Below are 27,868 nucleotides of genomic sequence, written 5' to 3'. Positions count from 1 at the left end.
TCAAGTGGTGCAATCATTCTCACTCTCCTTTTTGGAATTGTTCCTCCCCCATTAACATAAACTCACTGCCCCCTAAGCTTCCTATCTAACCTTTTTAGTTACTGTTGACAATTTGATCCCATAAAGATAGTTTTTTAAAAGAGCACAATGCTCAAGGCAGGTATTCTTTACTAATTAAGCTAAAGTATTTTTTTTTTTTTATTGTTTGGTTTGAGGGAGACTTCAGGGGATATTTCTGGTTTAAAGTTTAAAGATTATCTCAGGGTAATTGTTTTGGGGGTTCATCTAACCTCAACGGCTCCAGCAGTATGGATTCCATGAGAATTTGAAATTCTGTTCTGCCATTTATCCCCCTTTTGATCAGAATTCTTCTATAGAATCTTCGATGAAAACTTTCAATTATGGTAGACAGGCACCATCCAGTTCTTCTGGTCTCATGGCAAAGGAGTTAGCTGTTCATGAAGGCAATTAGCCACACATTCTATTCTATTCTTTCCTTCTTCATCTCTTACTTCTGGCAAATAGAGACCAATTGTTGTGCCTTTCATCCCACAAACTTTTGAGTGAAGAGCCAAACCTTGTGCTGGGCACTAGGGATACACTGACCAGTAGACGGTATCTGTCCTCAAGGGGTATAAATCTGGAGTGGATGGGAGAGGAGTTGACATAAAGTTACAGTAGACTACGATTAGTACTTCAATGAGGGAGCTACATGTACATTGTGCTTATCATGGGTGAAAATACAGGATTTGGTCTTATGGGCATGCCAGAAATTAGGGAGCACTGGAGAGGCAGAGCTAACAAGCCAAGTAAGAAGTGAACAGAGCAATTGAAGGAGAAATGGAGAGAAGTTGTATCACAGTGTAAAAAATCTGGGCTTTAGAATTACAGCAACCATGCTGTGAATCCCAGCCCTGCTTCTCACCAACTGGGTGACTTCGGAGAAATGATTTATCCTCTCCAAGCCCCAGTTTTCTCCTCTAAAAAATAGAGATAACCTCATAGCAATGTTGCATATCAGAGTCCTGCCTGATAAAGAGTAGATGTTTGTAGATGGTGGTCAGATGGTGACGATGATGATGGTGGTGGTTGTGGTAATGACGATGAAGGTGGCCAGAAGGCTCTTTAGAGACCCCGTTTCCTGCTCATTGAGCAGGGTTCAACTCTGGGATTTCCTGAGACATTGCCACATGAGGTTTTGGTGAACAGAAGGAGAGCTGGCCAAGTTTGTGCTGCCATCTCTTGCAGGATAACTGTAGTTTGGATGGAAGCTGGACACCAGCCGTCTACTTTCTGCAAGGAAAGTGCATTAGCTGCAATCCATCATACTGGTTTGCTGACTCAGACTCTTTCATGACAAGTGCTGAAATTAAGTGACTACTTTTTTTTTTTTCCTATTTTAAAAGATATGCCTGCCTGCTGAGCTAAAGTTGAAAGGTCAAGTGCAATGGTTAGGGGATGTAGTTTTAGTTAGAATCAATTTCCTCTTGATGAATATGGGGGACTGTGGCTTGGAATTTGGCCAAGAGGATCCACTTTCTCTCTTCTGTGCCTCCACAGAGTGGCAAGGCACTGGGAATACTAAGGGTGAGGAAGGGAGAGCAGAACCTGTGGGGAAAAGATGAACATTTCTGTCAGGCAGGACTTATAGAGTGACAGCATCACCTGCTTAAAGCACTCAGCACTGTGCTTGGCACACATTAGCTATGAGGCAAATAGACCTCCCATCCCCTTTCTCACATAGGACTGGCATGATGCATGGAGCCGTAAGGGCAAGGATTTCAAAAAAAAAAATGAAGCCAGGATAGGGTTGGTGAAACTCAGCAACTGATGAAAGTGTGAGGCCAGAAATGCTAGTGGGAAGGAAACCACTCTTTATCAAGTGCCAACTGACTGCCAAGCATTATACTATTTGCCTCATATCTGATCCTTACAATCACCCATGTTGTTATGGTTAGGTGTCGTCAAGGTGGTTCTGACTTACAGCAACCCTTTTTATAACAGAAGGAAACGTTGCTCAGTCCTGCATCATCTTCATAGTCATTGCTATGTTTCAGCCCATTGTTGCAGCCACTGTGTCAATCCATCTCATTGAGGGTCTTCCTCTTTTTGGGTGGATGTGGTATTTTTGTTAAAGGAGCACTAGATAACTAAGACAGAAATTTGGTACCAGGAGAGTGGGGTGTTGCTCTAACAAATACCCAAAACGTGGAAGCAATTTTGAAACTGTGAATGGGTAGAGGCTGGAAGAGTTTTAAGGTATGTAATAGTAAAAGCCTGGATTGCCTTGAAGAGACTTTTGGTGGAATTATGGATGTCAAAGGCAATCCTGGTGAGGGCTCAGAAGGAAGGGAGGAGAGCTGTAATATCAGAGACCATGCAGAAGGCGAGAAGCAGTAGCAGAGAAAGGGCAGCAGCAGAACCAGGAGATGGGTGTGAGACAGCACAGGAGCCAACCCACAGAGCAAGAGAGCTGAATGCCTTTGGGGAGAAGGCTTCCTGACAGAATACGGTGCCTCCGGGTGGAGCTAGGCTTGCCAAATCACAGAGCCAGAGACCTGAGTGTCTTCAAGCTGACCTTTATTGGCAGAGTGGGTTGCCTCTGGGCATTTGTTGGTAGAGCCAAAGAGCTTTGTAACACTTGCCTGAGTAGGGTAGAGGCTCGGCTGGCTCAAGAGACCTGAGGGGCCGAGAGGCCAAGGAACCAGGAAACAGAGGCTAAAGACAAGGAGCATAGGAAGCAGAGCAGCCTCACTCTCTAACATCAGGGTCACAACCTTTGGGATCTCAAAGGGTGGGGCCACGGCCTTCTAGGTGTCAAAGAATCAGATCTTCACCAACTCGGTTGGGGAGAGTGGGGCTGCCGTTCATGAGTGCCAGGGAGATGGGGCCGAATCCACCGGCCAAAGCTAAGGGGACAGGGCTCCCAAGCACAAGGAGTAGAAGAAAGGGGCTGGCTGGGCTGAGGAGGTGGGGTTGCCACTTGGATGGGTTAGAAGCATGGGGTCGCTCAAAGCCAAGGGAGCAGAGTTGCCATCCCATTGGGCCTGGAAGGCAGAACTGAAGCCCAGGGCCAGGGGCCCTCTACCCAGAATCCAGATAGCATGGCAAATACCCAGAGTCTGGAGGGCAGGGCCATTGCCTAGGTGGTCTCAGAGAACAGAGGATTATTTTCAAGCCTTGAGAGCTAGTGTAAATTGTTCTGCTGAGTTTTTGACTTGCCTGGTGCCCATTATTCCTTTTTTCCCTCCAATTTTTTCCATTTGTAATGGAAGTGTCTACTTTGTGTCTGTTCTACTATTGTACTTTGGAGGCAGATAACTTTTATTCCAGATTTCACAGATGAATAGGAATTTTGCCTCAGGATAGAATTTGGACTTGGAGTTGATTTGAGACTTTTGGGATGATATGATGGGGTGAATGTGTTTTACATGTGGCAAAGGTGTGAATTTTGAGGGGCCAAAGAGTGGAACGTCATGGATTGAATTGTGTCCCCCCCAAAACATCTGTCAACTTGTCTAGGCCATGATTCCCAGTGTTATGTGGTTGTCCTCCATTTTGTGATCTGATGTAATTTTCTTATGTGTTATAAATCCTAATCTCTGCCTGTGGTTAATGAGGCAAGATTAGATTATGTTAAAGAGGATTAGGGTAGGATACAACAACCATACTCAGATCACAGACCTGATTTGATGTAAGGACAGTTTCCCTGGGGCGTGGCCTACATCACTTTTTATCTTACAAGAGATAAAAGAAGAGAGAAACAGCAGAGAGGTAGGCCCTGCCACCCCCCCCCCGCCCCCGCCACCATGAAAGAAGAGCTGGGAGCACAGTGCATTCTTTGGGCCTGAGGTCCCTATGTTGAGAAACTCCTAGACTCAGGGGATGATTGACGACAAGGATCTTCCCCAGAGCTGACAGAGAGAGAAAGTCTTCCCCTGGAGTTGGCTCCCTGAATTTGGACGTCTAGCCTCCTAAATTGTGAGAGAATAGGTTTGTTTTTTAAAACCATCCGCTTGTGGTATTTTGGGTTTATACAGCGTGTATTTTGGTCTTAAAATGTATTTTGGTTTTAACAGCACTTGATTATAGCAGCACTCGATTACCAGATTGAGAAGGAAAAAAAAACTTGTCTTTATTTGCAGGTGACATGAGATTGCCTATGTAGAAAACCCCAAGGAATCTTAAAAAATAAATACATAAATCTGCTGAAAGTAGTAAGCAAGAATAACAAGGTCCTAGGATACAAAGTCAATATACAAAAGTCAATTGATTTCCTATATACCAACAATGAACGTTTGCAAGTTGAAGTTATGAACCCATGCTTAGCTCAATATAGACACAGATGGACACATAAAGAAGCATTTATAGATATATGTATATACACTTGTTAGTGTACACACATATATTTTCTTCCTCTGTTGGCTGAGAGGGGCTAGGAGCAATAACACCTCAGAAGCAACAAGTATTCCTACTGCCCAGATCTTTGTTTCTAATACCACTCTCCAATAAAAGGAACCAGGCCACCTTGTGGAAATGGCTGTTTCTAGGTCTGGGGCAGAAAACATAAAAGATGAGACTAGAACCCCAGTGATTTGAGATACCACCTTTCTGCATGCATAAACTAAACCAAACCCATTGCCATAGAGTTGATTCTGACTCATAGCGACCCTATAAAGCAGAGTAGAACTGCTCCATAGGGTTTCCGAGGAGTGCCTGGTAGATTTGAACTGCTGACCTTTCGGTTAGCAGCCGTAGCTCTTAACCATTATGCCACCAGGGTTTCCTTCTGCATGTATAATATACCTTAATTCAAAGTTTACATTTAAAAGGAGAGATTAGGACGAAGAACCAATAGAATGTGGTGAAGCTGATTAGATGTGAATGGAGAGGAACGGAAAGGATCTAGTATGACTATGCAGTTTTAACCTGAGCAACTGGCAAATGGAGTTCCTCTTTACTGAAATGGGAAAGAAGAGAGGAAGAGCCATTGTGGGCACATGGTGGGAAATCAAGTTCAGTTTTAGACATGCTATGATGGAGGTATCTATTGGGCATTTAAGTGAAGATGACAAGTAGCCACTTAGATATTCAAGTCAGGAACCCCAGGAGGAAGTCAGAGCTGAGAGTCCTCGCTGTGCAAACTGAATACAAGACCATGAGACTGGTTGAAATTTATGAGAGAGTGAGCGTGGAGACAAGAGAGGAGGTACAAGGACTGAGGAAGAGGGAGGAGGCTTGGATGTTCAGTCTGGCAAAGGGTAAGAGCCAGCAAGGAGACCAAGAAGGAGCAGCCAGAGAGAGATAGAGAGAAAATCAGGAGCGTGTGGCATCTATAAGCCAAGTGGTTTCCAGGACAGAGTGATCAGCCTGTCTAAAGTTGTTCATAGGTCAAAATGAGATCTGAGAACTGACCACTGGATTTAGCAACATGGAGGTCATTGGTGAATTTGTGAAAGACAGTTTTGTGGAATGATGGAGTCTAAAGTATGAAGCAGGAAAGGACAGAATGGGAGGTAAGGACAGGACGATGTGGACTACAGATTGCTCTTCCAAGAGTTTTGCTGTGTGGGGAAGCAGAGAAAAGGAGCAGAAGGTGGAGGGGGCAGTGGGGGCAAGAAACGTCTACCAGTTGCCATCGAGAGGATTCCTACTCATGGTGACCCCACTTGTGTCAAAGTAGAACTGTACTCCATAGGATTTTCAATGGCTGAGTTTTCAGAAGTGGATAGCCAGACTTTTCTTTCACGGTGCTTCTGAGTGAACTCAAACCTTCAACCTTTCTGAGATGGGATGCACTTGGTTAGCAGCAGAGTACATTCAAGGTCTGCACCACCCAGGGACTCCAAGAGATTTTTAGGTGGGAGCTATTACAGCATACTTGTGAACCACTGACAAGGATCCAGTGGAGAGGAGCTGCGGGTGTGACAGGAAAGAGAGGAGACACTAATTGAAGCCAGGTCATTGAAAGGTGACATCCAGAGCCAAGTGTTATGTTCAGGGCTTTACCTGCCAAGAGGTAGGAAGGGCAGGATTTGAGCAATCAGAAAAAGGTGGCCTAGCAATAGGGCAGATAATGAAGGAGCTGCAGTTGATAAGGGCTTTGACAGTCTTCTCCTCCTTCTCTGGGATTCAAAGGTTTCTTCTATGAAGCTTGTTCCTCCCAGGGTAGGGCAGGGAGGCCCTGAGACTGGGCTGGGTGTGGCACCTCCACGCTTGCACAACCTTGGGCTGCCACAAAAGCTTGTGGGTTCCTGGGGTTAAAGCAGTGCTCGGGGACACAGCTGGAGCCAGGCAGAGGGGCCGGCATGGTGGAATTCGCGCCCCTGTCTGTGCCGTGGGAGCGCAGGCTGCAGACATTGGCAGTCCTGCAGTGGGTCTTCTCCTTCCTGGCCATGGGTAAGGTGGGGCACCTGGGGCCTGCTGAGCAGCCACTCCGGGTGCATAAACCTCATTGAGGGAGAAAAGACTTTTGATCAAAAGGGGGCTTTGCTGCACTTACAGACCCTGCCCAGAGAGACCTCTTGGGCCTGCCCAGTGTCCTTTGCGGGGTGCAGGAGGGTGTGCGTGTTGAGCGGGGGTAGGCAGAGGCCATTACCCATTGCTTTGGGCAGATTACTTCCCTTTCCTGGGCTGCAGGTTCCCCCTTGGTATTTGGACCGACATTTTGCCTCCAGCCACAGGGAAGAAGCCAGGCGGGAAAAGAAGATGGATTTCCTTCCTTGCTTTCAGAGAGGATGAAACTGAGGGAAAGAACAGGAGGAGGGAGAGAAGGTGCAGGCTGAGCAGGGTGGACAGAGGTGTGAATGAGCGTCAGGAAAACTTGGGGTCAGATTCTGGCTGGGCAACTTACCAGCTGTGTGGCCTTGGCTAGCCCTTACCTGACTGCTCCAGGCCTCTACTTTGTTATCTGCAGAATGGCAACAACAATCTTGACCTTACAGGGCTGTTGTGGGAAAGAAATGAAGAAATGTGCTTACGTCTACCTGGCCCACACCTGGCTGGACCCTGGGCCGTGACTGCACAAGAGGGTGTGGGCGCAGTCCTTTGTACCCTCCCTCCGCTGCAAATACATTGATGGTGGCCGAAGAGGGCCATACCTACCCAAACTCCAGCTATGTTAAAGGGGATGTTTTTGGAAGGTGCTGGGACTGTAGATCGGGAAGGGAGAGTGACTGGGTATTTGTGGGATTTTTTATTCCCTCTGCTGGCACCTGGGGTTGGTGTTCAGCCTGTACACAGATACCACCATCCTGGCTGTTAAAACACTGACCTAGTCAGTACAGTTGGTTAGCAGCCATTTTCCTGATCCCCTTCCCCTCCATGGTGCTCTCTGAAAATCTCCCCACAATTTTACAGCTAAAGGATTAGCTCCAGGTGAAGCAGCCTTCCAGGACCCTGCTCTAGCTGTAGTTAACATCCCTCCTCATTGGTCAGTGTCTCCATCCTAAGGGTTGTTACACATTTTTTATTCCCTGGCTTATCCCCATTACACAGATAAGTAAATTAAGTGTCTTAAATGCCCAGGGCTGCCAGACACCTGGGCAGCAGCCGAAGAGAGAAAGGCAAAGGAGGCAGAGGGAAGTGAGAGGGGCAGAGGGGGCTGTGGGGAGGTATGGGTGACAGTGGGAGGAGAGAGCACAGGGAGATCCAGCCCAGAGCAGCGGTGAGGTCTGCTGGCTCCTCCCTATCTAGGACAAAGGGCACTGGGAAGGAGTCCCTAGGTGGCTCAAATGGTTAAGCACTTGACTACTAGCTTAAAGGTTGGCAGGTCGAATCTACCCCAAGGTGCCTTGGAAAACAGGCCTAGTAATTTCCTTCTGAAAGTTCACAGCCATGAAAACCCAGTGGAGCACATTTCTACTCTGCACACATGAGGTCACCATGAGTTGAAATCCATTTGATGGCAACTAACAACAATACAACAAGAAACGAAGGGCACTGGGAGCCAAGAGCCCGGTGATCTGTGCCCTAGGGCCGGTGGCTCTGCACAGATTACAGCGGATGAGGACCTCAGGCCCAGCTTGGCTTGTGTGACCTTTGGGAGCAGGAGTATGTCTGCTTGGTCATGCCTACCCCCACCTGCAGGCCTGGCTATCACAGGGGCCTGGCAACCTCAAGAGTACTACTGAGCCGTCAAAGCAGCCTGGGGCCTGGAGGACCAGAGGGAGGACAGCTGAGATAGGGGGCCTGGGCCCATTCATGCCAGACTAGGAGGTTGTACCTAGGAGAGATACCTTATCCTCAGGGGAAGGGGAGCTTTATGTAGGGGAGTGACAAGGTCCAATCTGTGTGTTGAAGGTCCATGTGCCGGCAGTGGAAGCTTCCACTGTATTCAGGGTGTGGGGAAGGAGAATGATGGAGGGAAGCAGTCGCAGTCTCGATCAGGGGACACTAAATTATGGCCCAGAGGCTAAGGCCAGCTTACTAACTGTGTTCAGCCTAAAAGCTAAACGTAGTTTTAACGTTTTAAGATAAACACCCCCCCCACCCCCCCGCCAAATAAAACCCAGTGGTACATTTTAAATAGTTATATCCAAACCTACATACCAAAAACCCAAAACAAAACCCGTTGCCATTGAGTCCATTCCAACTCATAGTGACCCTGTAGGACAGAATAGAACTGCCCCATAGGGTTTCCAAGGAGCGGCTGGTGGATTCGAACGGCCAACCTTTGGGTTAGCAGCCGAGCTCTTAACCACTGTGCCACGAGGGCCCCATACCTACATAATGTCCTTTAATTTGTCTCTTGGGCTGCAAAGCCTAAGATTTTCTGATTTGGTCTTTAAGAAAATGTTTGCTGATCCCTGTTCTAGATGGGTGAGGCTGGTGGAGAGATGTGCCCTGGTTTAAGGGGAGTTTTGGAGATGTGATCTACAGGGCAGGTGGCTGCAAGTGTGCATAGACGGAAGGGAGGAAGCCAGGGTGAAGCCAGGGCTTGTCCACGGCATGGCTGGCTGTCCTCACTGAACTCAGACGCTAGGGAGAGGAAGGCTTGGGGTATCAGGGGGAACGAGATTGAGCGCGGTTGGTTTTGAGGGGCTTGTGGGACCTGCAGGGGGAGAAGCCACTAGCTAGTTGCCATTCTGTGTGGGCAGTGTTGCCGTAACAGGTGAACAAAGAGGCAGCATGAGGATGGGTTGAGGGGCAGGAAGAAAAGGAACACAGCAAGAAATGCTTCACGGAGGTGGTATTTAAGAGGAGTTTTAAAGAATACTTTAAAGGATTTAAAGGCTGGCAGGAGAATAAGGGCCTTCCAGGCAGGGGAGCCAAGGAAGTGTGTAAGACTATACACAGTTATTGAACAACTGGTATACTCTGGAGTTATTGAGTGCATTTTGGGAATTGGCAAGAAGTTGCTAGAGAAATCCAATAAGACCAGCCACCGAGGGCCTAGGGTCTAGAACAAATACCTTCCAAACTGGTAACTTGTTTACTACCTGCTTCCACTCCTCCACAACTCACTCTCACACAAGAAGTTCAGCTCCATTCGGACAGAGTTTGCCTGACCTGACTGCATCTCTAGCTCTTACAAGAGTTTGAAGATAAGTATTTGTTGAATGAATGAATGAATGTTGGCAGCATTATATAGCCAAAGGAGTAGGATTGAATCCCAAGTCCCACCTAACTAGTTTGCTGTGTGACTTTAGCCAATTTATGTACCCTCTCTGGGCCTCTGTAAAGTGAGGTTTTAAGCTTTTCCCTCTCAGGGTTGTGAGGATTGAATGAAAAGAAGTGTCTCCCTTCCTAAATCACTGTAAAGACTCACAGTGTGGGTTTTGCTGCTAAAAGGAGTTGAAGGGTGAGCCGGGGATAGGGTGGTATAGTGGAGGTCTCTCTGGTCAAGTACAAATGTCCTGTGTTTTCCCTCTTTTTTTTTTTTTGTCTTTTCTGACTGTAAAAGGAATACATATTTATTGTAAAACATTCAAAACAAAATGTTGGCCTCCAGGCAACCACCCTTAACAGTTTGCTTTATTCTTTAGAGCTGGTTTTCTTAAAGTGGGAGCCACACGCACAGTCGATTTTGCCTGAGAGGATCCTAGCTGGGGTTCTTTATTATTTTTAGTTTTTTTTTTTAACATTAAAAAAAAACTAATGTAAAAAAAAAAAAGATGAAGTCACTCTCCTTTCCATCCTTGTCCCCTGGCATCCTGCCTCCTTCCCCCAGATTTATGGACATCCTTCCATTGTTTCTGCATGTACAATCACATACGTACAGAGGTTCTTTTCCACACAAATGATTCATTTTATTCCCACTGTTCTACAACTTCCTGTTTTAATTTTTTTTCCTTTTTATAAGTGTAAAAATATAGAACACAGATTTGCAAGTCAACATTTTTCAGGTATACAATACAGTGAGATCAATTACATCCATCATGCTGTGCTGCCATCACCAATACCCTTTGCCAAGTTTTCCATTCCCATAAACTTTCTTAAGGATTTTAATATAAAATATTAAAGACAGGAAAAAAAAAAGAAAAAGGCTGACCAATCCACAAGCAGCCGATGGTCCTTTCCCACCCCTTCTGGGGATCACAGGTTGGCTGGGAAGGTAAAGCGGAGGTTATGTTATGGTGGTGACTGGCAGCCAGTCTGGGAATGGGGAGGTGAGGAGGTTGCCGGGAGGAAGGAGCTGCTCTGAGAATGCCTATTCAGGTCTGCCATTTCTTCCAGTTTTTCAGGACACATCAGTGTCTGGGTTTGTATGTAAAGCCTCCCACATAGTTACAACTAATTCAATAGTGTTTAAAACCTAACAGCACCAAACACAGCACTGGAAAGTCAGCTCTGTGAGGGCAGGAATTTCTCCGTGGTTCACTGCTGTACCAGCAGCACTTGGTGCATCAGAGATGCTCCATGTCAAGTGAACATCTGGGGGCCCCAATCTGCATCTTCTGGCTGATGAACCTTTCCTACTGTTCAAACAGAGTCAAAAGTCTTCTCCTCCAGAAAGCCAGCCAGGATTGGCAGTCCCAGTCCATCCTGCTTTCAAGTAGACTACACCACTGGAAGCTAGCCCTCTTTAAGATTATGAGAGCATTGCTGAATATGACTGCAGGGGGAGAGAGGGATGTTCTCTGGGGATGATGCTCCATCAGCATCAGAATAGGGGCTGCCCCACAGACCATCCAACTCTGAGATGAAGCCAGAATGGAGAGTATGAATGCCAGGCTAAGATGATTGCACTATGTCTTGAAGTTATGGGAAAGCCACGGAAGGACTTTAATTAGAGGAGGGGCCTGGCCAGACTTGTCTTTGGAAAGATGAGACAGAGGGTGGGCAGAAAGAGGGTCTTGTTTATCACTGAGATCCCAAAAGATGGAAAGCAGAACAGTTAATCCAATCGGTTTTCTACCAGGCACTTACTGAGCATCTACTGTATTAGTGAGCATTTATTGACACCTGATGGGGCCCTGGTGGTGCAGTGGTTGGCACGGTGGTTAAGCGTTTGGCTGCTAACCAAAAGATCAGCAGTTTCAAATCCACCAGTTACTCCTTGGAAACCCTATGGGGCAGTTCAACTCTGTCCTATAGGATCACTATGAGTCGGAATTGATTCGACAGCAATGGGGGTTTTGGGGGTTGGTGAATGCAGAATACTTACTGGGGGAGGTTGGGAAAGGGGGAGCCTTGAATGAAGGAGGTGGCCTAGTGCAGTGGGGGATTCCCTGGGTGGTACAAACAAAGCAGTTAACCCACTCAGCTGTTTATTGAAAGATTGGAGGTTCAAGTCTATGCAGAGGTGCCTTGGAAGGAAGGCCTGATCTACTCCCCAAAAATCAGCCGCTGAAAACTCACAGTTCTAGTCTTGCACACATGGGGTTGCTATAAGCTGGAGTTGACTCAGTGGCAACCGGAACTGGAAGTACAGCGGGGAAAAAGTGAGTTTGGGGGTTAGGCCTAACGGTACCAGTTGTCATTGAGTCAATCTTGACTCATGGTGACCCCATGCGAGTCAGAGTAAAACTGTGCTCCCTAGGATTTTCAATGACTGTTTTTTCAGGAGTTAGACAAACCTAGGTTCAAACCCATGCTTCTGGTGTGACATTGGGCTGGCTGCATTCCCTCCTTGAAGGGATGGGAAGCTGATCTCTTCCTTTTGGGGTTGAGGGCTGGACAGGACGGTGCTGCCAGTGCTGGACATAAGGGGAGAGCTTGGTCTGGGGGGGTCTCACCTGCCTCCCTCTCAGACCTCTGACCACTGACAGCACCTGCTTCCCTTCCCAGGCCAGATCTGCACCGTGGTCTTCATAGGCCTCCTGTTCACAAAATTCTGGTTCCTCGCTGTCTTATATGCAACCTGGTGGTACCTGGACTGGGACACGCCACAGCGAGGGGGCAGGCCCATCAAGTTCATAAGACGCTCGGTCATGTGGAAGTACATGAAGGATTATTTCCCCATTTCGGTGAGTTGGGGGAGAGTCCCAGATCCTCTCTGGTATTGCTTTCTCCGTCTATACAGTAGACATTGGGGCCAATATGGGGACTGACAAATGTACACGATTTGAAGGTGCTCTGTGGGGCATATAGTGTGGCACACATATATATCTTACAGGTGTAAACTCCCCAGTGGCGCAGGTTTGGGGAGTGAAGGTAATAAACTCGCAGGCCCTATGAGACTATCTAGGCCCACACTTACATTCATTAGATGAAGAGACTGACATTCAGAGGGAAAACAGTATGCCCAAGGTTACATAGCAAGTTCCCTTACTGGTTATAAGGTTTGTGCCTTGGCAATGGATAAAGGTAGAGGGGAGAGAGCTTGAACTGGTTTTCAGGTTCTATTCTGCCCCAAACTGTGGTACACTGTGTATTCTTGGACAAGGCCTTACCCCATTCTGAGTCTCAGTTTCCCCCATATCCGGTAAGCACACTGGTCCCTCCTACTCTGAGTGCCTTTAAATCTCTGACTCTGGTTCAGGGCACCTTTTGGCCATTGGTGAACACTTAGTCCTAGACTCAAAGGTCCATCTCTGGATTTGAGTGAGCAGACCCTTCAGCTCCTTTACTGAATCCCAGACAGACTAAGCCCTTGGATCTAAGTAGCTGGGCAAGGATGATTAATGGACCAGATGGAATAGAATGGGGAAAGCAGTGGGGGCACAGAGAAGTGCCTGGCAGGGCCAATTGCCCCTTTCTGGAAACAGGAAAGGAGAAAGGTCTAGCTAGGTTGTGGCCTCTGGAGCTAGACAGACTGGGTTCCAACCCCAGGTCTGCCACATACTAGCTGTGTAACCTTGGGTGAGTTACATAGTCTCTCTGAGACTATGATTTCCCATATATAAAACGGGGATGATACCACATACCTCACAGGATTGTGTGGATCCACTGAGACAAAGCAGGCAAAGCAACTGGTAGGTTCTCAGTGAACAAGTAGCCGGTACAGGTAGTCCCCGACTTATGATAGGGTTCCATGCCGACGACAGTTGTAAGTCAGTTCTGACATAAGTCAAGTACAGTTAGTTGGCCCTCCATATCTGCGGGTTCTGCATACGTGCGTTCAACCAAATGCAAATTGAAAATATTTGAATTAAAAAAAAAAAGAAAGTTCCAAAAAGCAAAACTTGAATTTGCCGCATACTGAGTACTACACTAAATCCCTGTGAATGAAACGATGTGCAGGCATACCCTGCTGTAGCCTCCCGCCATTTCACAGATCCTCAGTCTCTGTCCAGCACTCGGTGTTTGAGCATTGTTTGCCTCCAGTCTTGTTTTTGTTCCCTGGACAGTACAGTACCATATAAAAACTATTTACAGTGCATTTACATTGTATTAGGTATTGTAAATAGAGATGATTTAAAGTACACTAGAGGAGATGTGTAGGTTATATGCATATACCATTTTATATAAGGGACTTAAGCAATCAAGCATTTTGGTTTCAATGGGGTTCCTGGAACCAGTTCCCCCGTGGATACCAAGGGACAACTGTGTCTCATTTTCTTTTTTTTTTAGTTTTCATTGTTATTGCCTTTTATTATCAGTATCTATAAATCCAAACTTTGTCATCAGGGTTGGAAATATTACATATAAACTTACAGATGTATTTTAATATATACATACATAAAAAAATACACAAATCACAAAGTTTGCTCTGACAATGAAATTAACTGATGCTTCTGATGGTGTGAAATGCTGAATAAGATCAGGCCTGGTCTACAATGAAGTCGGCATCAGTGTGGTAACAATGAAGTAATAACGGCTGTCGGCGCTTGCAAGGTCCTATGTTGTTAGAGTTGAACATTGCCCAACTTTCTATCCATTACAACTCCTGACATCGACACCGACTTCATTGTCGACCAGACCATAACCTGATAAACAGCAGTGTTTTGAACACTAAATCATAGATAGTATCGAACATTTGCAAGTGAACATCTGTGAATGATAACATCAGCAAATTTTGTGTTATATGCAGTACATGTTACTAACACTACAAAAAAACACTAAGACGTCAAAAAACAGTCAGTCGTAAGTGTAGTCCCCCGGCAACTACCTGTATTATTATTTTACTGAGCACTGGGGACTCTGAGGAGGCATGGGTGTGGCTACGGGCCTGGGAAGTATAGGTGATAGGTTGGAGCCTTGCTGCCCTGACCTTCACACCTAGTCACCTCTCCCGTCCCATCCAGGAGCACCACCTCTTTCTGCCCCTCCAGGAATTGGGCCCTGGCTGGTAAAGCTGGGGCTGCCAATGGGGGAGGGAGTGGAGGAAACGGGCTCACAGAGGTTAAACCACTGCCTGAGTCTTGGGGAGTCAGCAACAGGGTCAGGGTTCCCGCCTTGCTCCTTTTTGAGTTCTGGGGCCCAAAAAATACAAGCAAAGGCTGAGCAACAACTGGGATGCAGGGGCCCCTAACACTTCCAGTGATCAGGGCCTTCAGGACATAGGGCAAAGGTGGGGCATGGCAGGGCAGGGGAAGGGTCTGGGCAGAGATTTGCACATTCCTGAGCAGTGGTAGGGAAACCCTGGGGGCGTAGTGTTTAAGTGTTACGACTGTAAACCAAAGGGTTGGAAGTTCGAATCCACCAGGCACTCCTTGGAACTCTATGGGGCAGTTTTACTCTGTACTATAGGGTCACTATGAGTCAGAATTGACTCGATGGCACTGGGTTTAGTTTTTTTTTTTTTTTGAGCAGTTGTAGATCTTGAAGGGCGAATGGTCAGGGGCTGAGCTGGCCTGGGGGGCCCAGGTGGAGCAGTTCTCCAGCCCACCATATCAACTTCCTCGTCAGGGCCTCCTCCCTGGGTTTTATTGGCAGTGACAAAGCATGGCTTGCTGGCTCCTGAGAGAAGCCACGGGTGTGTCATGGCCAGACTGCTCCATCCCAGGATCGCTGAGCTTTGAGATTCTGAACTTCTCCCTTCCCTCCCTCTTCTGTGCCAGGGAGGTCAGAGTCTCCAGGGTGAAGGGTTCTTGCAAAAGACCTCAAATCAAGAGCTAAAGAGAACCTTAAACAGGTCTGATCTGTAGCAGAGCTTTCTGGATTCCGGCCAGTGGCATAACTAGGGGGGGTGCAGCGGGTGCAGACCACAATGGGTGATACTGTCAAAGGAGGTGACACCGTCAAAGGAGGTGGCACCAAAATGACTGTCTATAAAATTTTTGTGCAGCGCTTCAGCAGAAATTGATTACTTTTTTTTTTTTTGTAAAATATCCCTGTAGTTAGGTATAACAACAAAAAATATTTTTCATAACCACAGCTTACATGTATTAATATACCTACAAGGCTAAAACTCTATGCTATATTTAGTTTTTGATCCTTCTAATGTGCTCCGGTCAGGAGTCCTGGTGGTTGCTAAACAAAAGGTTGGCAGTTCAAATCCACCGGCCACTCCTTGGAAACCTTATGGGGCAGTTCTACTCTGTCCTGTATCTATTTAGGGTAGATATGAGTATGAGTCGGAATCGACTCGATGGCACTGGGTTCTGGGTATGAGTCTCTACTACTTACGGTCACTGTGAGACCGAATCAACTCTACAGCAATGGGTCTTTTTTCAAAAATGCACTTCCGTCAGAGCTGTCATTATTACCCAATTACAATGACTTGGAATCACATGGTTTCGTTTCCAAGTGCTACGAGCACAGGCTACCGTTTTTGTTGCTGCCAGTGTTTTTATAGTCACTGATTTTGTGAACATTTCTGGTATTTTCGCTACAATATTATGGTGATTAGCATGGGGGGTTGACTCCCTGAATTATCGCACTGGGTGACACCAGCCTTAGTGACACCAATGTTTCTGGCTCTGGTGTGACCTCCCATTGTGAGTCAGTTCCTGAGTTCACCAGGGAAAGGGGGGAAAGGCCAGGGGTCCTGCAAAGCGGGCAGCACAAGCAAAGGCCCGGAAGCCGGCCAAGCGTTGTTTCCTGAGCAATAGCCCGATGTTCACTGTGACTAAGCAGAAGGTGCTCCCAGTGATGAGGCTGGAGGGGTTTCCAGGGACAAGGTAATGGAGGCCATTGAAGGCCATTCCACAGAACTGGGCTCCTCAACTGAGAGTTCTCCGAGGGCTGTCCCCCAGTCAGCCCGAGGACCTCCAAAGGAGAGAGCATCTGGGCCTCTTTGCACCTGGAGTCGCTGCAAGTTACAGGTTGGGCAGAAATTATGCTCTGAGCAGAAGAAATCAGGCTCTATGCCTATCCTATCACAGCGGGACACCGGACTCGATTTGCAGAAATTCCACGTGAGCAGTTTTGCAGAATTGCTGCTACTGCAGGCCTCTTGCATCACCACTGGCTGAGAGTGGGCAGTACTATGGGGTGGCCAGCAGAGGGCGAGATGCCATGCACTTTGACTTTGCCTGCCCTCGGCTGGAGCCTGCAGGAGCAGGGCGGGGGCCCTTCCACACACCTCTACAGCACGAGTCCTGCAGGGATCTCGAGGTGAGCAGGAGATAGGGAATCCCAGCTCTGTTGCAAGCTTCCCCTGGCATTCACGAGCCTCTTTGCACTCTTCCAACGAGAGCAGTCCTCTGATGATTTCTTTTTTTTGAGCTGAATCTTTATTATTGTACTTGAGATGAAGGTTCACTGAATAAACTAGCTTCTCATTTAACAATTAGTACACATATTGTTTTGTGACATTGGTTACCAACCCCACAACATGTCAACACTCTCCCCTCTCTGATAATTTCTGAGGTTCTACCAGTTCTTATTGTGAATTTATGAACTAGCGCCTAATGGGGTAATTTCAAGCAAAATTAGGAAACTGTTTCTGGGCCTGGGAACTTTCTAAAGTCACCCTGTGGGGATTCCAAAGAGCACTGATGGAGAATCAGGCAATGTTTAGTGTAGGAAGAGCTATCAGCACCTCATGCTTCAGACCTGCCCAGGAGCTGGGCTCTCCCACTATCAAGGTTTCGTCATCTCAGAGCAAACACTGTCTTCACGTTCCAAGGCCTTGGGAGGACGAAGTGCTGTGGCCAGGGCTGTGACCCTGGTTGTCAGAAACTGCTGTCCACACATTTCTGGTCATTGTCAAATCCAGGCTTAGGGCAGCGCGAGACACCTCCCTGAGCCCCTCACAGCCCCCCCCTCCCCCTCCAGACACACCTGGGACGAACCTTCAGGTCTTCCACAGCCTGGCAGGCATCATTAGGGACATAGTGTCCAGAACTCCCGCCCAGCCTCCTCTCAGCTCACTGGCGTCTGTTAACCTGAGTCAGTGGGGCTCAGATGGCCAGCTGCTCACCCAGGACAGGAGCTCCAGCTTACACAGCTCTCTGGACTGGGGTGCTCACTTCCTCCTGAGAAGGGTCCCTCTCGGTATTGGAGGACTGTACCTGTGAGAAGGTTTTTCTTCACAGGAAGCTGAGGCCTGTCTCCTGTGACCTCCCCAAGAGTCCTACCTCTGCCCTGGACAGGGGTGCTGGCACACAGTGCAGCTCCCCCTTGTCTGTGAGACTGTCCTGCACCAGCTTGGGGGGTTCCCCATCCTGTCCACTCCACTACCCTTCCTGCCCCTCACCCAGTCAGGTAGCTCTCAAGGAGGGTTTCTCAGCCTTAGCACTACTGACATTTTGGGCCAGGTATTTCTTGGTCGTGGAGGTCCATCCTCACCCCTGGCTTCTACCCTGTAGATGCCAGTAGCACCCCTCCCCCACCGCCACGGCTACCAATTTGTGACAATCAAAAATGCCTGTAGACATTGCCAAATGTTCCCTGAGTGGGAGGGGAATCACCCCTGGTTAAGAACGAATGCTCTAGAGCCTAGGGGTCTGTCTCTAAACTCCTCCAGATCTGACCCTTCTTCCCTCCTCTACTACCCTAAAGCCTGACCGTAGTCATCTGTTTAACTGGCTCCTCTTTTGCCAACGCCCCCTACAGTCCGTTCTCCACACAGCAGCCAGAATGATCCATATAAAATGTTAAAACACAACAGAGATTTCCGTCCCACTTAGAATAAAATCTAATCTCTGTCACAGGCTGCGGGTCCCTGCACTCTGGGTCCCTGCCCACCCACTCCTCACCTGCCTCTCCTTCCCTCTTTGCCACCCGGGTTCTCCAGGCACAAGCCACGTCACTTGCGCTGGTTCCCTTACTTGAAGTGCACACTCTTCCCACTCCCCCATTATCCCCACCACCTCTCACTTGGGGACTCCTACAAGGGCAGAGCCTGCTGGTTAAGCACATGGAGCCCACGCGGGTTCAAATCCTGGTTCTGCCATTTTACTAGCTGTGTGATCTTGAGCAAGATAATCTTGTGTCACAGTTTGCTCACCTGTAAAATGGGGTAAGTCATACCAGTACTTCCCTCAGAGGCCTGATGGAGCATGAAGGAAGTTGATGTAGATAAGGTGCCTAGAATGTAATAGGTGCTGGGAATGTTTGCCCTTTTGTCACTCTTTCTGGGTCTCAGTGCCTGGCACATAATCTATTTCTTCAACTCTGAGATACCCTCAATGGTAAGACATACTGGTATTTTATGTATCACTAAAAAAAAAAAATTCTTGCAATTAAAATTAATTTAGAAGTGTTCAAATATGAAAAAGGTGCACCTTAGAATTGATGAGATATGTATGTAGGTGTGGATGAGTGTCTGTTAGGTGAGTGCATGACTATGGAAAGGGGAGAGGGCAGGGCTGAGAACTTAACCTAGAAGTCTCAGGAGGTGGAAGCCTGATCCAGAGCCAGATAGTGAGTTACTGCTAGGGCCAGGGGAGAACCCAAGCCTTCCTTCCATCAGGCCATGGCACAGGAGACAGGGAAGGGCCCCAGTACTTTCTTTCCCCTGCTAGTGGAAGCCAGGTGACATGTTGGGACAAGATCAGGGCCAGGGGGCCTTCCTTCCAAAGCAGGTTGTATTGGCCTCTTCTGTTCATGGGTTCATTCATTCATTCATTCCATAGTCTTTCCAGAGCATGTCCTCTGTCTCAGGCTGTGCTGGGACACAGAGATGTATCAGACATGTGGCCTCTAATCTTGTGGCCCTCATAGTGATGGGGTGATAGACTTGGGAACTGGGACAGATAGAAGAGAGTAGCACAGAAAGATACCAGGAGACGCTGCATCTGGGAGGTGTGGATAGGACCTCAGTGGGACAGTCATGGCCGGCTCAGTGCACACACTTGGATACATGCACATAGATGTCTCGACACAGGCCCTCACACTCACCAGGATATTTCTCTATACACACACAAAACCAAAATCTGCTGCCATCAAGTCTATTCCAACTCATAGCGACCCTATAGGACAGAGTAGAACTGCCCCATAGGGTTTCCAAGGCTGTAATCTCTACAGAAGCCAACTGCCACATCTTTCTCCCACAGAGCAGTGGGTGGGTTAAAACCACCAACCTTTCGGTTAGCAACCAAGTGCTTAACTACTGCGCCACCAGGCTTCCTCATGTACACACAAATGCCTCTTTATTAAGGGAATGTTTACTCATTCATTCATTTGTTCATTTACTTATTTGAAATAGTCTCCCTCCAACTTCATGCTCCATCTACCTGGTTTCCTTCCTCAGAGGCAACTGTTCCTACCTGTGTTCGGTATATCCATACACAAGCAGGTATATTTTCCCCTTCTCTGCATGGTTGGTGGCATTGTACACACGTAGTCCTGCCCCTTGCTTCTTCACCTGAACAATCATGCTCACTTCCCTTATCAGGACAGGAAGCCAGCTTCACACTTCTCTGTGTTGCACAGGAGTCCGTTGAGTGAACGTTGCATAAACTGTCCAAACAGGCCCTGCTGATGGACACTGGAGTGGATGCCGAGTCAGTTGATAACCTTAATCTTGTTCAGATGTCATTTTATACAAGTGTGAGAAATTTTGTAGGCTAAACTCCTCACAAGTGGAGTTGCTGGGATAAAAGGTTAGTTGATTTTTTTTTTTTAACGGATGTTGCTAAATTGCTTACAGAACTACCCTCCCACTAACAGAGAAGGAGAAGCTGTAAGTAAGTGCTTCCATGCATTCAGTGAGGTATGGTTTTAAAGACACAGCATCAGGTGGGTTCCTAAGGAAGCTCCTCTCGCATGAGAATGACCAGAGACTTCTCTGCTCTATCTATATTTTCACTTCTAACAAATCCCCCACTGCTTGAGGAAAAGAGGCTTGTCCTCATCTGGGGAAGTGATGGTCCCTCTGCCTGTGGTCCATGCAGCCCTTCCGCAAAGCGTGGGTAACCCAGGGGGCATATCAGTGGTGGGGGGTGGGAGGGTGCGCTGCGGAGGCCAAGTCTAGGTCAAGGACAGGAGAATCTAGGGCTGTTCAGCCTGGATGGAGCAGACAAGCTCAGGCCCCCCTTGTTGTATCCAGGTCCCTCCAGGCTGCTCCAAGGGTCGGTAGCCAGGCTCTGTGGCCCCAGAGGCAGCAACGTGAATCCTCAGGGAGTCACTTGCTGAAAGTTCCAACTGATGACAGGATGAACTTTCAACCCTCGCAAAGCTGAGCCAGAGTGAAAAGGGCTGCCTTGTCCTGAGCAAGTGCAAACCATAGGGCCTGGGCAGCCCTATCAAGGAGCTAGCTGCCCAGGGCTGTGGGTTAAGCCAGGGGTTCTGGGAACCCTTCCAACTCTGATGGCTGTGGCTGCCAGAACACAGGGCACTGAAACGGGTGAGCCCTGCAGTTCCTGGCAGGCTGGGGAAGGGATGGACCCCCAAGAAGTCACCACTCACATTATAATCTTTGCAGACTCAACTACTTTGCAGCCTATTCCAAACCCTGCCTGGAGCAGCATTGTTCAAAAGGCTCAGGGCCCCCTCCTTCCACTTCAACTGGAAACTGCTAATAACAAGCAAGCAGCTGTCCCCCCTGACTCAGTGCACAACATCTGTGTGGATTCTGTCACACCCTCCATGCTGCAGACCTGACCAGACCCGGGCATGTCGCTGTGCCACAGAGCTCCCCTGGCGGGTGGAACAGAGTGGACCAAGGGAAAGTAGGGGTGGTGTGGGTGGGAGCAGAGGGCCACAGGGCTGGAGGCATGCATTGCGCAGAGGAGTAACCAGGACTAGAGCCAGCCTCCTGTTCTGCATGCTCGTTCAACCTCACGAGAATCCGTCCCTGCTATACACAGTGAATGCTCACTCCCAGGTCTTAGGTACCAATTTTTCTTATACTGTACAGGTAATCCCCGACTTAAGATGGGGTTCTGTTCTGACGACTCTATCATAAGTAAAAAAAAAAAGAAAAGAAAAAACCTGCACCATCGAGTCAATCCCAACCCATAGCTACCCTAGAGGACAGAATAGAACTGCCCTATAGGGGTTTCCAAGGAGTGGCTGGTGGATTTGAACTACTGACCTTTTGGTTAACAGCCATATCACTTAACCACTGCGCCCCCAGGGCTTCAATGTAAGTTAAATACTTCTTTTTTTGTTTGTTTGTTTTCATTATTATTGCCTTTTATTATCAGTATCTTTATAAATTTGATCTTTATTTGTCTTTGAGTGTTGACCTGAGAATGATAACATCAGCAAATTATACTCTGCTACAATGTATGTACTACATATCACTAAGATAAGATGTTAAAAAAAAAGAAAGAAAAAGAAAAAGGACGGTGCTAAGTGCGATAGTCGTAACTGGAATACGTCATAAGTCAAGGATTACCTGTAATGAATTTTCTTAAAACAGAGCTTGTCCAGCATGGTAGCGCCCCTTGTGGCCATTGGATGCCTTCAAATTATTTCTTGCCATGTTGTAAATCCAGGGCACCTTCTTATCTGAGCTTTTCAGCAGCCCTGGGTGGGGGGCAGAACAAAGTCAAGTATCTGCATTTTACAGATGAGAAGCCTGGGGGGGAAACAATTTTTCCCAAATCATTGGTGAGTCTGTGACACAGCTGGCACTATGGTATCACCTGGTATTTTCATACACAATATCTTGATCTTCACAAGAACCCAGGGTGGTCAGACATACGTATGAAAAACTTAAGGCTTAGAGAGGGGGAGCTACTTGCCCAAGGTCCCACAGCTGGTGAGTGGCAGAGTCGGGACTGGCACACAGGACCAGATCTGGCTCACCAGGTTCCTGTCCCTGCAGCTGGTCAAGACTGCTGAGCTGGACCCCTCCCGGAACTATCTTGCTGGCTTCCACCCCCATGGGGTCCTGGCCGCCGGGGCCTTTACCAACCTGTGCACCGAGAGTACGGGCTTCCATACCCTCTTCCCCGGTATCCGCCCCCATCTGATGATGCTGAGCTTGTGGTTCCGGGCCCCCTTCTTCAGGGATTACATCATGGCCGGGGGTGAGTCTTTCCACCCCTGAGTTGCCCAGAAGATGATACAGGAGACATGGGAGGAGGGAATTTGGAAGTTCTGCATTTCTGCCAAAAGCATGTGCAGTGGGAGAAGGAGGAGTTCCCTCTCTTCCCAATTCTCCCAAGCTCATGGCCCTGCACTTCCCACAGCACTGTGCAGGGCCATGAGCTTGGGAGAATTGGGAAGAGAGGGAACTCACTCCCAGTCCTGAGGGAACTCCCAGCCAGGGGGGAAGGTAGGGAGACCCCAGGCTTTGTGGGCACTGCTGGCTATCTCTTTCCTGGGCCTATCCACCATTACAGTCCCTGCCCCCTCACCCCACACCTGACCTTATTTCCTCTCTCCCCAGGGCTGGTTGCATCAGACAAGGAGAGTGTTGATCATTTGCTGAGCAGGAAGGAAGGCGGGAACCTGCTGGCCATCATTGTAGGGGGCTCTAAGGAGTCATTGGATGCCAGACCTGGAGCCTACAGGCTGCTGCTGCGGAACCGCAAGGGCTTCATCAAGCTTGCTCTGATGCATGGGTATCAAGCCTTTGGGATGAGCGCCCTGGGCTCTGTTGGCAATTGGCAAGGATTATACTTTGGTGGGAAGACAGGGACTAGTGCAGATTAGACTCTCAGTCCATTCACAATGAAGTGTGTATTTTGGTGAGAGATGTAGTGTCTCAAATACCCACAGAATTTCGACAAGGGGAGACTCAGTGATCAAAGGTGGGAAAGGGTATGTGGCCCAAAGCTGACACTAGACCTGAGACTTATGGGATCTGGGAGAATGGGGCCTAAGGTGTGTCCCAGAGCACTTCTCCCACCTTGGGGTAAAGCATTTTAGAGGCATAGGAGCCAGCTGAGGTGGGGGAGATTTTTCTAGAAAGTTTGCAGATGTTTTATATGTGGGAGGACTCTCTGAGGCATTCTGGTCTACCTGGCATGGTGCAACTGGGACGCTGTGGCAATGGGAGGGGCAGGGACTTTCCCAAGGTCAGCAAGCGACGCCATGGCAGGTTTGGGAGAAAACCAAGGCCTCCTCCTTCCCGCCCAGGGCTTTGTTCTCTGCTTCAATTCCTGGGCACTGGGTCTCTGCAGAAAGCTAGGAGAACTTTCAGCTTGTGCCTTCTCTGGGGCCTCTCACACGCCCTCACCCCTTGTCTCCCTCCAGGGCAGCTCTGGTGCCCATTTTCTCCTTTGGGGAGAATGAACTGTTTGACCAGGTTAATAACCCTCCTGGCTCCTGGTTGCGTTGTGTCCAGAACCGTCTGCAGAAGATCATGGGCTTTGCCCTCCCACTTTTCCACGGCCGTGGTGTCTTCCAGTACAGCTTTGGCCTCCTACCCTACCGCCGGCCCATCACCACCGTGGGTGAGCCAAGACCCAGGCTGGGAGGGGTAGGCTGTAGGAAAACGATCTTGGGCTGGGAGCTGCAAGGGGACATGGAGATGGGCTGGCCACATCCCTGCCTTCACAGAGCTTACATTCTAAACTGGGAACAGAAACACAAGCAGAGAACCCTAACATAAGGCAGCTTGAGATGATCTGTGACCAAACACAAAGAATGATAGTCACTACTGATTACGGAGCACCTGCTACGTGCCATACACTGCTCTAGCTCCCTTACCCGCAGCACCTTCGTTTATCCCAACAACCTGCGAGGCTGGGATTATTATCGCCCATTTCGTTGATGGCAAACTGAAGCTCAGAGAAGTTTAAGTGATTTCCAGATCACACTGCCTTTGTGTAACTAAGCTGAGAGTTTAATCAGCCTCTACCTGATTGTTTATCATGCTGGAGAAACCCGTTGCCATCAAGTCAATTCCAACTCATAGCGACTCTATAGGATGGAGTAGAACTGCCCCATTGGGTTTCCAAGGAGTGGCTGGTGGATTCGAACTGCTGACCTTTTGGTTAGCAGCTGTAGCTCACCATTGCTTTTAATCACCCAGAGAATGGAATCAGGCTTATTGGAGAAAGGGGATTGTACACTAAGGGAAGGGCATTCCAAGTCTGTTAAAATTGTGTGTAAAAGTAGCAATCAGTAGGTTTTAAATTAGAACTTGAGGGATTTTCCTGTGAGTAATGGGCGTGAGCTTAGCGCCATCTTTTTCAGCTGATGGACACCTCTTTTGTTTCCTTTTTGGATTGCTACTGTCCTACTAGGTTCCTCTGCTGAATCTGTGGGGGGGGGGGCATTCATCTTCATTCACCCATTTATATATTAGTTGAGCACAGACTTGGTGAGCCTCTATGCCATTTCCTGCCCTCTGTTGTATGACAATAGTTTCATGAATTATAATAGTGCAGCTGCCTCCAGAGCTGTTCCCAAGAGAGGTCAGGGGAGCTGCCTTCCCAGCAAGGTAGAGCCAAAGGAAGGAGGTTAGTTAGAGCCTTCTTGATCCCTGCCAAAGACGAGGAGGCACTGCAGGTCACCGTGGGGAGAGGAGGCAGGGGAAGAAGAGCTGCTGGGCTGTGGTCCTGCCTCATTGTAAGAAATACAGACATTTGCAATTGCAGCACCATATGGCCTTAGAGGTTAATTAAGAGCACATCCCCAGGATTTGAAACTTGGCATTGGATCTTCCTGGCTGTGTGACCTTGAGCAAGTTACTTAACCTCTCTGATCCTCATTGCCTCACTTGTCAAGTAGGAACAATACTGCTTCTATCCCCATAGAATTGTTATGAGGCTGAAAGGAGATAATGCATGTAAAGCACCTAACACATTGCCTGGCATGTTGCCATGCCAGCTGTTGTGTTGTAGCAGAATCGATCATCCAATACACATAAAAGTGGTTGAAATGGCAAATGTTTTGTTATGCATATTTAAGCACAATAAATCTTAAAGTTTTTTTAATTAAAAAAAATGTACAGCATTTCAACAAAGCTAAAATTTTCCCTTAAAAATATATAAAAGTAAATGAAAAAAAAAATCGATCACCTGAAATTAAGGTTGAAAGGGATGGCAGTGAGAGCACTTCCTGCAGGGATAACTGTGGGGGTGGGCACCTGCCCGAAGGGGCCCTAGGACCCCCAGTAGTCCCGGTCTGGATGAGCAGCCACCTTTGTCCCTTACAGTGGGGAAGCCCATAGAGGTGCAGAAGACACTGCAACCCTCCCAGGAAGAGGTGGACCACCTGCACCAGCGCTACATCAAGGAGCTGTGCAACCTCTTTGAGGCCCATAAGCTCAAGTTCGACATCCCCATTGACCAGCACTTGGAGTTCTGCTGAGCATCAAAGGGCAGGCCACAGCCATGGAGGGCACTGGGGCTCCCAGCTAGAGGTGCCGTGATCTGAGAAGGCTTCTTAGAGGTGTTGGTTGAACATATCTCCAGAGCCTTCCCACACCCCTGCAAATTCAACCCATGCCAGGCTCTAAATCGGAGCTGGCAACGTGGGAGAGGAGACGACTCTGGCACCCATGATTTGCCCTCCTGATATGAAAACTCTCCAAGTCTCTCCCTTTCCTTGGACTCCATCTGCTCATCTGTGAAGTGGGAAAGGAGACTGGAAGAGAATGATTTCTGAGGTCCTTAGTTGCGATGTCACTCAATGGGCAGAGAAAAGAGAGCAGCGAATGATCACTGGAGTTTTCTTCCTCTAACCTTGAGTGAAAAGTTCCTGGATGGCACCAACGGTTAAGCTAGCTTAAAAGTTGGCAATTCGAACCCACCCAGGGGCACCTCAGAAACAGGTCCAGCAATATGCTTCTGAAGTTCACAGCCTTGAAAACCTTATGGAGCCCAGTTCTACTCTGCACACTTGGGGTCGCCATAAGTCAGAATGGACTGGATAGCAACTAATAATAACAACAACTGCTTGAGTCATAGCACCAAAGAAGCCACGAGCTCTAGCCTCTTCTACAAACCCCCTCATCCTGCAACCTGTCCCAGCTCCTCCCTCCCCAAACTGGACAGGAGGGGACAGCCATTAAGCCCTGCACTCCCTTTGGAGTTTCTGACTCCTCTGAGCTACGAAGTGACAACCAGAGGGGTCTAGAATGGGGCTAAGGAGACCTGAGCCCTTCCTATGAGCGTCAGTTTCCCTGACTGGCTGAGGCGACCTCTGAGTCTCAGCTCTAACACTGTATAGCTGAGAGCTCCATGGGGACCTCTTAGTCATCCTATGTAACTTCAGCCCCTGACCTTGATACAAAAGGGGGGCTCAATAAACGTCAGCTCAATAGATGAAGAGATTCTATTTTAGTCCTCCTTTCTCCCTCCCTACACCCCAACCAAGGAGCCCTCATGGTGAAATGGTTAAGCACTCAGCTGTTAATGGAAAGGTCAGCGGTTTGAACCCACTAGCAGCTCCATGGGAGAAAATACCCAGTGATCTGCTCCCATAAAGATTACATCCCGGAAAACCCTATGGGGCAGTTCTACTCTGTCCTATAGGATTGCTGTGAGTCAACGTTGACTCAAGAGCACACATCAACAACAACAATACTCCTCAACCACGGGAATGGTCAAAGTCTCATCTTTGACCCCTGGCCTGGCTCTGAGCCTTGTCTCAATCTTCCTGGAAGCTGGATCAGATTGGGCCCAAGGATATCCCATTGACCCCTTCCTGATCCATCAACCTCAAGTGAACCACCTCTGGCCCTCTTCTGTTGGGAGAAAAAGGGGAAAGGATATGTTAAAAGGCAGAGCAGGCCAGCACAGAGAACGAAGACTGCATATGAAGTGTGTGCTAATATGTATCTGCAGAGGGGGTGAGGCAGGGCCAAATGCCCTGACTAGAAGCGTCGTGGATTCCTAGGTTTGGGTCGTGGATCCCTGTAGCCCTTGTTCTCCTCTCTACCTTCCAGACCCTTCTCTTCAGGAGTTGGCAGTGAGGGGACAGGGGGCGATGGGGCAGGACCAGAACTTGTGAATCACCCTAACCTTCCAGCAGTGAAGCAGAGTGTTTTCCCTCCAGGAGCCAGTCACACAAAACTACAACATGGGGGGCATTTTGAGAAGTGTAAATTTGGGTTCAAATCCTGGTCCACCTCTTGTTAGCGGCCGCTTCACCTCCAAACATCAGTTTTGTAATCTGAGAACTAGGGATTGCAACATTCACCCCTGGTTGTGTGCATTTCCCCAGATGAGAAGTCACTTCACATCTTTACAGAATGATGTACGTGTAAATGAATCATCAGATGATAAAAGCACAGGGTATCTTGAAG

At 48.2% G+C, this 27,868-nt stretch overlaps 1 protein-coding gene across 1 annotated transcript; it reads left to right on the top strand.

Annotated features, from left to right (window-relative positions):
* Positions 1–6,277: 6,277 nt before the first annotated feature.
* Positions 6,278–27,176, top strand: MOGAT2 (monoacylglycerol O-acyltransferase 2). The gene is made up of 6 exons (XM_049889790.1): positions 6,278–6,399; positions 12,232–12,410; positions 22,490–22,694; positions 23,057–23,231; positions 23,866–24,065; positions 25,775–27,176. The coding sequence occupies exons 1-6, from the start codon at positions 6,309–6,311 to the stop codon at positions 25,927–25,929; spliced, it is 1,005 nt and encodes a 334-aa protein (XP_049745747.1). The 5' UTR covers positions 6,278–6,308; the 3' UTR covers positions 25,930–27,176.
* Positions 27,177–27,868: the final 692 nt, after the last annotated feature.

Source organism: Elephas maximus, chromosome 7 (assembly GCF_024166365.1).
Source record: "Elephas maximus indicus isolate mEleMax1 chromosome 7, mEleMax1 primary haplotype, whole genome shotgun sequence".
Lineage (NCBI taxonomy): Eukaryota > Metazoa > Chordata > Mammalia > Proboscidea > Elephantidae > Elephas > Elephas maximus.
The sequence above is the reverse complement of the archived record's forward strand: the minus strand, read 5'-3'. Positions and strand labels throughout refer to the sequence as shown.